Here is an 11306-nt window from a genome sequence, read left to right as displayed (position 1 = left end):
TACTTATTCCTTTTTATTTTTCAAAAGAATAATTGGAAGTGGACTTTTTTCTTTTCGTTTTTTTTATTTTTTATAAATTTTTTGAGCATACTTGGACTAAAGAAAGAAAAAATTACATGGCAAAATTTTCTTCAAAAATAATTTATGTAAAGCCGTTCAAAAGAAATTTATTTAATTAAGAAAAACAGATATTATAATTAATTGGCTAAAACCATTCTCATAAACTGTATATGAAACCATTTGTACACGTCCAGGTATATAACGAAATTTGTGTAATATCCATATTTTATCATAGGCAAACAAAGACCCTAATATAGACTTACCATAAATAAATTAAAAATTAACATAGTTCATTTAATTAATAATTTTTTTGGGGAAAAAAAATCTGCTTGTTGAAAACGTTAGGGTCCAGCTAGCCAGCCACTCTTGTGCATAAGTATGATTGCTAAGTGAGAGAGCCTTATAACCAAGAACTAAGCTCTCTTCATCCTCCATTATTATTATTATTATTATTATTATTTTAATTATTATTACACAGTTCAATGGCTTCCCTTAATTCGTCCCCATGGATTCCTGCTAATATTAGAATCTGCTTAGCCTTATTATTTATGCTTCTTATTGAAATATCCACGGCTCATGAACTTTCCCCAACTTTCTATGCAACTTCATGTCCCAGAGCACTTTCCACCATCAAGTCCGCTGTGAGATCTGCGGTTGCAAAAGAGGCTCGAATGGGAGCCTTCTTGCTTCGTCTTCATTTCCATGATTGCTTTGTTAATGCAAGTCATTTCTCACTGCTGCATCTCCTTAATTTATTTATTTATTTATTTATTTTTATAAATTTTCTCTTCTTGTTGTGAATACACGTTGGACAATTGACGCAGGGTAATGCCACAAAAAAATAAATATATATATTTTTTTATCTAAAACATACACATATGGTTTTCTTTTGATTACAGCTACCAGCAGACCTCTAAGTGCTCCTCTGCTTCCTCTGCATCCATGAATCATTAGTTGTACGCACAAAATACACACACACACACACACACACACACACACACATATATATTCCAGCCACTTTTTGAAATAGATACACTAGATAGGCAGAAAAAGGAAAAAAGGAAATCGTAATAAGGAATAGGAAATTTTGGCTACTTAATTTCTCTGTGATTATATGGAATTACATATTATTATTTTGCTTCATTAATTACCTGCCTTTATTATTTAAATTGGAAAGTAAAATTGTCTCAGCGAAGGGATTATTTTAATTCCTTTTGGAATTTGGCATGCATGGAAGTCTTTTAATTGTGATTTTATTTTTATTTATGCTCTATATTTGGTGGTTGTCTAACTTGTCTGGCTGCTTTTGACATTGTGAATTTCTCTGGTATATGTACGTATTTCAAATAAAGTAGTCGATGCACACTTTCTCTTGATGTGGACAAAGATGCATACAAATACAATAATGAAAGTTGCTTTAATTACCACCAAAACAAATCCTTAGAATTTCACTAAAAAAACAAAAGAAAAAAAAAATTAAATCCTAACAAGATGACAAGTTTTTACCAAACTCTATTCCTCATAATTCTGCAGTGGACTTAGATGCCATGCCGCCGTGTTGGGCTCCATATTTCACCTACTTTTTTGGCCCTGCAGGAAAAACACACGCACAAGAAAAATAAATAATTAAAAAGTTTTACTACATGCTGAGGCTGTAGAAGCACAATGTAGCACAAAAATCACAAAAAACCAATGAATTCATATAAAAAGCAGCTTCCAAATTCATGTGACTATTGTAAAGTGAATCACTCTTATATTTATATTATCTTTAACATATGTAATATTTACAGGGTTGTGACGCTTCAATATTGTTGGATGACACATCAAGTTTCGCCGGAGAGAAAAAGGCAGGTCCGAATAAAATTCACTGAGGGGATACAAAGTCATCGACAACATTAAAATGCAGTTGGAGAGCTTATGCCCAGGAATCATCTCCTGTGCGGATATTATAGCTGTTGCAGCCAGGGACTCTGTTGTTGCTGTAAGTAATGCTTAAAATCTTTCTATAGATGATTATTTTTATTTCGATAATGTTATAAGTAGTTATATGTTAAAATATTTTTAGTTGACAAAATCGATTAAATATTATCAGATGATTTATTATATTATTTAAATAAATTTAATGAAAATTTTGCTGGCATTATTGTTTTTACTTAAACATTTTTTTATAGACTAATAATATTATTTCTAATTTTGGGATTTGGTCAGCTGGGTGGACCAACTTGGATTGTTCAATTGGGAAGAAGAGACTCCTCCACTGCAAGTATACTAGCAGCCAATGACAGCCTCCCATCTCCGGCATTGAGTCTAAGTGGCTTAATCTCTGCCTTCTCCACCAAAGATTTCACCGCCAAGGAAATGGTTGCTCTCTCAGGTTTGTAATTTAGATTTTTCAATTATAACGTATCGATCATGATCTCGGTGAAGCATTTCACAAAGCTTTCTTTTTGCTTTTTTGTTGTTTTTTTTTTTAATATTTCTTCAGGTTCTCAAACAATAGGAAAAGCACGCTGCTCAAGCTTCCGGGACAGGCTTTATAATGAAACAATAATAGATTCGAAATTCGCAAAGAAGCTGAAACGCAAATGTCCGAGCAGTGGATCAGGCACAGCACTATCACCACTGGACAAGAAGAGCCCAAAGGCCTTCGATAATTCTTACTACAAGAACTTGTTGAGGTAAAAGGGTCTGTTGCACTCCGAACAACAGCTCTTTAGCGATGGATCTACGGACTTTCAGGTCATTGCGTATAGCAACAATGCTGGAAGCTTCAGAACCGACTTCGCTGAGGCAATGGTGAAGATGGGAAACCTCAGTCCTCTCACTGGGACCAGTGGTCAGATCAGGACCAACTGTAGGAAAGTCAACTGAGTTTTAGGCTCTTGATTTTGTCCAATTTTCCAGTTTTTCTTTTTTCGCTTAAAAAAAAAAAAAAAAAGCATTAGTTTGAATTTGGTGTGTTACAAAGTGTTCTAAGCGTGGCTATCTTTTTTTTATTTTTTATTTTTTTTTGACTTAAAAAAACAAAAGAAAAACATATATTCCAAGAATAATAAGCAAATTACTTTTTTATTTGCCTCACAAAATTGTGATCCCTTATGTTAGAGATCAATTTTGTACAAATATAAAATTAGAGATTTCTTGGACTTAAATATTATTCATGAACTTTATCAACTTGTTTTTTTTTTTTTTTCTTTTTTTTTTTTTTGGGGTACCCAACAAAAATTTGTTTTATTTTTTTATATGCTTTTAAAAATTTTGAAATGCTATATTTTTGTTATATAATAGTTTTATATTCAATAATTATTATAATAATTTAATTACTATTTGTTTTATATTTATATTTCTTAAAAAATGGAAGGGCTCTGTAAATAATAGATGGAAAAAAAAAAAGAAAAAAAAAAAGACGTTCTTTTAAATTTTGTACAGATCACTTTCAATTTTAAAACCTACGTATATGTATGCGAGGTTCTCATATACTTTTTCTTCATTATGAAAAGGATAAGAGAGACAGAAACTAAAGATATATAAATATATATATATATATATATATATATATATATATATATATATACGTTTATTTTATAGCACTACGCTGGGTCTCCTATGCATGCGTCGTTTTCCCCGCCATCTGGAAAAGGGTCTTATTAATTAACTAAGATTATTAATAATCCTTTAGCATGAACTCGTGCTACCAGTATGATCTAAGGCTAAAAACAACATAAGTAGGATGATGAGTGGACGATACTAATCAATTCTTAATGGGCAATTACATCATGGATTTTGGATATTCCTATATTAATTTTGGAAATTGATAACATGGCAATTGAGTCGTGATATAGTTTTCCTTTATGTTTCGTTAATTTGTTAATTATGATCATCTTTGCTTTTGCTTTAAAATTACTTTCTACTGCACATTATTTCAAATCAAGTGTATATATATATAAATATTATTACATACGACTCTGTTAATTATACGTGTATGAAAGATACGTAGTAATAGTTCAAAAAATTAGCTATAAACCGAATTATTTATTGGGCATTATGTTATACGGTAAAAATATTCAAGAAGTGAAGAAAAAATTTATAGATTTGAGATACAACACTAATTATTAATAGTAGTTAATTTGGTAATTATTTCAAATGTTAAATTTACATAATTAAGCATTTATATATGCATACAAATGCAAACCTTTGCAATATATGGATGATTGACCATTGTCCACTATGAAATTAACATTCTCTAATAAGCTGCCGAACAATATTTTCATTACATAGAAAGATTTCTGCCATGATGGTTACAATTGCAACCACGTCAAACGCATATATATCCATCAACGAAAGAGGATCACATATAATAAATAAGTCGCAATTTGCAGGAAAAATCCAATCTTTCATTTTCTCCTTTCCACCGTGATTAACCCAATACATTATATTTATTTAGTTCATTTGAGAAATTTCGACGCACACAAAAAAGCCAATTTCTTGAGAATATTTATTAGGAAACACTTCTTGTTTAAAAAATAATTTTCAAATAATTATCAAATCGTCTTTCAAAAAAACGAAAAAAGAAATTTATCAAATCGGTGTTACTTCCAAAAAAATATTTATTTTTTTTTTAAAAAACTTTTAGCCAAAAATAATAGAGGTTTACCTATTTATATATACCTTTAAAAGCCATTTTAGTCATTTTAAAACTACTATCAAACGAGCCTAAAGATTTTTTATTTTTTATATTTTATATTAAGGGTGAGAGATTTGAAATCGGTTCAACGTTTAAAAAAATTGTGATTTTTATTCATTGAATTGTCCGCCACCGATGGATAACATTTTCACAATCCCTATCAGATATCAGCCTATTAGGAAAATCCAAACTATATAGTGATTGAATTTTGACAATTGTTTTGTTTTATTTTTTTATTTTCATTTTTTTTTTTTGGGAAATGATTTTGACAATGTGTTTGGGGCCATTTTCAGCATGAAACTGATGACTAGATGGTTATATTCGACTATATAAATAACTTTGACAAAAGAGAGAGAACTTTGCCCAGCTACGACTTTTACACGCTTCTGGATGATATATACTTATATATGTATGATAACGGCTGTTTTATATATTAATATTATTAATTATCCACTTCAAAAATCTTCTTCCAACCTAGCAAGCATATAACCTGAATTATACATATTATATTATAGTAGAATATTATTAGGCAGCGAAAGTGACAAACATGTCCACTACATCCATGCATGCATATGGCCCATTAATTAACTTATATAGATAGAAAACTTTTTCACATATCTTCATTACCCAATTTTGTAAAATCTTTGATTCACTTTTCATGGGTCATAAAAAAAAAAAAAAAAAAAATTAAGAAGAATTCTCGTCTTATGAGGATAAAATTGCATTTTAATTTATTTTTTATTCGATGTTGAAATCAAGTTTAAGTGCACCTTTTTTTTATGGGGAAAAAAAAGTTTGAAAGGATAAAATTGATTTTTTTTTTTTTCGTTAGAAACAATATAAAGTAAGAAGATAATGAGCAATACCTCTTCTAGAAACTTACTAAAAATAAAACACTTATTAAAATTAGTTTTGAGCTTTAAAAAGGTTGTTTCAATTTTTAATGGTTTATTTCACCGGGTCACAATATCCCTTAATAGAAAGTAAAGATGTGCCCACAAAGCATAAACGCTATAAGAACGCTGATGGACCATGTACTCGACGTGACGTTTTTCAGGCCAATCTAGATTCATTTCACGGCGGCATACTACTTTTTTTCTTTTGCTCAAGTACAACATTTCATATGGTCAGGAAAAAAAAAAAAAAAGGGTTGAATATCTCTCTTTTTTTTTTTTTTTTTTTAAGAGAAAATTGCAACAAGATATATATATTTTTGTTTTTTTGTAAAATAGGTGGTTTTGTTTCAAAAAAAGAAAAAACACTATACATGAACTCTTCCTACACGTCCAGGTATATAACGAAATTGTTTAATATCCATATTTTATATTATAAGCAAACAAAGACCCTAGCATATTCAATAGTTTACCATAAATTAAAATGTAACATAATTAATCTAATTAATATATTAAAATGGCTAACATGGTTGACAACGTTGACCCGAACCACGACAAAAAATGCAGACGGAAGGTAGAGTCCCGCTGGCCAGCTCTTGTGCATAAATACAGGCACAAAGTGAGAGAGAGCCTCATAACCTAGCACTAAGCTCTTCATCCTCCTCTTTTCTTTTCTTTATAGTGCAGGAATTGTAGTCGTTCATGGCTTCCCATAATCCGTCCCCATGGATCTATGCTAATATTAGAATGATCTGCTTAGCCTTATTATTTATGCTTCTTGTTGAAATATCCACCGCTCATGAACTTTCCCCAGCTTTCTATGCAACTTCATGTCCCAGAGCACTTTCCACCATCAAGTCCGCTGTGAGATCTGCGGTTGCAAGAGAGGCTCGAATGGGAGCCTCCTTGCTTCGTCTTCATTTCCATGATTGCTTTGTTAATGCAAGTCATTTCTCACTGCTGCATCTCCTTAATTTATTCTTTTTTAGCAACTTTTTTTTAATTTAATTTAATTTTTTATTTTCTCTTCTTGTTGTGCATGCATGTTGGACGCCTGAAGCAGAATTGTAATTAATCTAAATCATTGATAATGAGAGCATATAATAATGAACCTCACGAGCCGAAAGTGTAACCGGTCGTTTTTAGACTGACTGTTTGGAGCTAAAGGGAAAAACTAATACGTAATTATATTTGATATATATATATATATGATTTTGATATGGTAAAGAATTTATGAAGAAATATTGTGAATGACAGATCATGAAAATCATATAGATTTGACAACAATAAATATTGATCTTTATAGTATTTTTTCATAAATCCTTTACCACATATATATATATATATATATATCTTTTTTTCATTATTCTTTTTTTGTTTACCGTCTTAAACAAACAAACTAAGATGTTTCGTTTTTCCCCCCTTTTTTCGCTCATTTTTTTTCCATTACCAAACATACTTGTAAAGTTTTTGTTTAAGATATGAAAGCTGCCACAGACCTTTAAGTACTTATCTGCTTCCTCTGCATCCATGAGTTATTAGTTGTATGCACAAAATGCATGGAAATATATAGTCCGGGATAAAGGAAATCGTGACCAGGAATAGGAGGTTTTGGCTACTTTACTCTGTGATTATATGGAAGTGCATATTATTATTTTGCTTCATTAATTACCTGCCTTTATTATTTAAATTCGAATATAAAATCGTCTCAGCTAAGGGATTATTTTAATTCCTTTTGGAATTTGGCATGCATGGAAATCTTTTACTTGTGATTTTATTTCATTTATGCTCTATTTTTGGTGGTTGTTTTGCTGCTTTTGACTTTGTGAATTTCTCTCGTATGTAGAGATGCGTTTCAAATAAAGTGGTCGATGCACACTTCCACGTCATGTGGACAAAAATGCATGTAGCACAATAATGAAAGCTGCTTTAATTACCACCAAAACGACTCCTAAGAATTTCACCCCAAAAAAAAGAAAAAAATCCTAAGAAGATGACAAGTTTTTACCAGACTTTATTCCTCGTAATTCTGCAGTGGACTTAGATGCCATGCAGCCTTGTGGGCTCCATGTCACTTATTCCTTTTTTTTTTTTTTTTTTTTCCCTGCAGGAAAAACACACACCAAAAAAAACAAAAGAAGAAATAAAAAAGTTTTACTACATGGTGAATCTGTACAAGTACAACGTAGCACAATTAAAATCACAAAAAACCGATGAATTTCACATAAAAAGTAGTCTCCAAATTCATCTGACCCAACAGGACTTTATCCTAATTGATTAACTAAAATATAAATTTATAAATAGTAACGAAAATTAAGGTTGATTATACACTGGTTCCTTACGTTGTGAGTTGAATTACCTTTTTATTTTTTTCTTTTAAAATGTTTAAGTTATTAGAAAGTGAATCATTCTTATATTATTTAAACACATGTAATATTTATAGGGTTGTGACGCTTCAATACTGTTGGATGACACATCAAGTTTCACGGGAGAGAAAAAGGCAGGCCCGAATAACAATTCAGTGAGGGGATTCGAAGTCATAGACAACATTAAAAAACAGTTGGAGAGTTTGTGCCCAGGAATCGTCTCTTGCGCAGATATTGTAGCTGTTGCAGCCAGGGACTCTGTTGTTGCTGTGAGCGATACTTGAATAAAACTCCCATCTTCTATACATGATTATTTTTATATACACTTTCTTTTGTAGACTAATAATATTATTTCTAATTATGGGATTTGATCAGCTGGGGGGACCAACTTGGAATGTTCAATTGGGAAGAAGAGACTCCACCACTGCAAGTAAAGACGCAGCCACATCCAACCTCCCACCCCCGACATTAGATCTAAATGGCCTAATCTCTGCCTTCTCCAACAAAGGTTTCACGGCCAAGGAAATGGTTGCTCTCTCAGGTTTGTTATCGATCTGATAGAAACTAAGCTGAGAGTAAACCACACAAAACTAAAAACATATACCAGTGAAAGATACTCTTTTACTCATAGTGATGTGCTTATATAGACATTAAACCCAACAAACTCAACCAAAATAAAAGCATGTACTGTTCTGCAATAACAGAATTCCTAAAGATTAGGTAAACACTACACATGTACTCAACAATAAACAAACTTCCTAAAGCCTAGGTCAATATAAATTTCCAAGACGATCACGATTTCTGTGAAGCATTTCAACAAACACTTTATGTGATTGTCTGTCTTGTTTTTTTTTTTTTTTTTAATATAAATTTTCATCTTCAGGTTCTCACACGATAGGACAAGCACGATGCTCAAGCTTCCAGGGCAGGCTTAATAATGAAAAAACAATAGATTCGAAATTCGCAAAATCGCTGAAATCCAAATGTTCGAGCGGTGGATCTGGCACAGCACTATCACCACTGGACGTGAGTACCCCAACGGCCTTCGATAATTCTTACTACAAGAACTTGTTGAGCCAAAAGGGTCTGTTGCACTCCGACCAACAGCTCTTTAGCAAAGGATCTACGGACTCTCAGGTCATTGCGTATAGCAACAATGTTGGAAGCTTCAGAACCGATTTCGCTAATGCAATGGTGAAGATGGGAAACCTCAGTCCTCTCACTGGGACTAGTGGTCAGATCAGGACCAACTGTAGGAAAGTCAACTGAGATTTAGGCTCTTGATTCTGTCCAATTTTCCAGTTTTTCTTTTTTCTTTTTTCTTTTTTATAAAAATAAAAAATAAAAAAAGAATTAGTTTGAATTTGGTGTGTTACAAAGTGTTATTAGCCTGGCTCTCTTGTTCTTTTTTTTTTTTTTTTCCCTGAAAAAAAAAAAGAAAAAACAAAAGAAAAGCATATATTACAAGAATAAAAAGCAAATTACATTTTTCTTTTTTTTTTTTTTTTTGCTTGAAACAAATTACTTTTTTATTTGCCTCATAAAATGTGATCCCATATGTAGAAATATCAACTTAGATATTTCTTGGACTTAGATATATTCATGAACTTTATCAACTTGTTTTTATTTTTTTGGTACCCAAAAAAAAAGAAAAAAATTGTTTTATTTTTTTAATATGCTTCTTAAAATTTTTTGGGTTAGGAAAATATTTTCTAACGTCAACTGTCGAATGGCATACCCGTGAAAGCCCGTGTTTTGGCTTTCATTGAAAATAAATAAATAAATGAAACCCACCCCGATTTGGCATGGACATTGACCTTAGAGTTGAACCAGCAATAGTTCTGAAAATCATAGCCTCAGTGGGAATAGTTTATTCCAGTGGAGGATTTATCAGGACCCGTGTACTATTTAATTCCTGGCCGGATTGGAGTTATTCGAAAAAATTCAATATGAATGCTGATGAGTTGTTTAGAAATATAAAATATGGACAGAATGTTTTTGGTGTTTTTTGGCTGAAAAAAATATGGAAAGGATCAGAATTGGAAAATGACTTCTTGTTTATAAGTTGTGAATGCATACTGTTCTCTACCATTAAAAAAAACTAGTCGCATGGTTTCATTCCAGACTTTATAGTGACACTGATAAATATATATAATTAATTTGGTTAACTAATATGTACAGGAATTAAAAATTGGAATGTTTACCCAAAAATAGGAAAAGAAAAAGAAAAAGAAACTTAAAATTGGACTTATTATTGTATGAAAGGATGTAACTTTGCTATTGGATACGTCTGACAAAATATTACATAATAAAATAATACAATATAAATCCATGTGATAATTTGAATTGATGGTATTTTATCAAATCCATATTAATATTATTCAATTAAATTTAATAAATTCATAGATTTTAACACGAAGCACGATAAATATGATAAATTCATTATGGAATGTATTTTATTTATATTTTTATAATATTAAAAAATTTAGTTTCTTATTTAAACATGTATGAATATGTTGTTTATATTTTAACTTTTTAAAAATCTAAAAATAAACAAGTATATTTGCAAGATTTAAAAAAAATTATATATATATATATATTATTGAAAATTAAGTTAAATTTGATTTTTCAAATTTGAATAGATTTTTAATAGATTAATATATATCGGATGATGGATTATACAATAATTTAATAAATAAATTTGAATTTGTTTATTTCCATACGAAATATTATGGATAGTGTTTGAATTGATTAAATTCAATAAAAAAATGATACGATACGATATGATATAACATGAAAACAACGACATGGTATAAGATATAACATAACACGAATACAGTTCCACAAGATATCTTACAGATTTATTACCAAATTATTTTAATAAAAACTAATCAACTTATAATTTTTTGGCATCTTTTATTTTTAGAAATTCAATTTTACTGAGGAAAGTTATCATTTATTCAGGGAAGAAAAAGTCACTGACTTCAGCGAAATGTCAGCGAAAATATCGAATTTCTATTGGTATCTACACTGATAGTGGGTTTGAGTGTGATTTCGTGGCCTTTAAATGGATTTTGGAAGAAGAAAGGTTTCTAAAACCATAGAAACCCTAAGGTTTTAGAAAGTACCAGTAAAAATCCAAAGGAACCGTCGAGTGAAAAAAAAAAAAAAGAAAAAAGAAGAAAGACGGTGATTATTAGAATCATATTCGCTAATCGCAAAACCACTGCTCCTTGGTTTTCCTTCCATTTAACATTCCTGTTTTGATTTTTTTTGATTTTTTTTTATTTTTTTGGTTTCTTT

The 11306-nt window shown here is 30.6% G+C and overlaps 1 protein-coding gene and 1 pseudogene across 1 annotated transcript; both read left to right on the top strand.

The window, feature by feature from the left end:
- The first annotated feature begins 587 nt into the window (after window positions 1-587).
- LOC107431264 (cationic peroxidase 1-like) lies at window positions 588-3150 on the top strand (annotated as a pseudogene).
- A 3113-nt stretch (window positions 3151-6263) lies between these two features.
- LOC107431273 (cationic peroxidase 1) lies at window positions 6264-10050 on the top strand. Its single transcript, XM_016042160.4, has 4 exons — window positions 6264-6579; window positions 8081-8272; window positions 8379-8544; window positions 8887-10050. Exons 1-4 carry the CDS (start codon window positions 6340-6342, stop codon window positions 9270-9272), a joined length of 984 nt encoding a protein of 327 aa, XP_015897646.2. The 5' UTR covers window positions 6264-6339; the 3' UTR covers window positions 9273-10050.
- Window positions 10051-11306: the final 1256 nt, after the last annotated feature.

The sequence above is a fragment of the Ziziphus jujuba genome, chromosome 6 (assembly GCF_031755915.1).
Source record: "Ziziphus jujuba cultivar Dongzao chromosome 6, ASM3175591v1".
Classification (NCBI taxonomy): Eukaryota; Viridiplantae; Streptophyta; class Magnoliopsida; order Rosales; family Rhamnaceae; genus Ziziphus; species Ziziphus jujuba.
The sequence above is the reverse complement of the archived record's forward strand: the minus strand, read 5'-3'. Positions and strand labels throughout refer to the sequence as shown.

Coding starts and splice junctions, on each gene's coding strand:
- LOC107431273 (XM_016042160.4), top strand. CDS start 6,340: ATGGCTTCCCATAATCCGTCCCCATGGATCTATGCTAATATTAGAATG. Junction 6,580..8,080: donor TCCATGATTGCTTTGTTAAT/GCAAGTCATTTC, acceptor TAATATTTATAG/GGTTGTGACGCTTCAATACT. Junction 8,545..8,886: donor GGAAATGGTTGCTCTCTCAG/GTTTGTTATCGA, acceptor TTTCATCTTCAG/GTTCTCACACGATAGGACAA.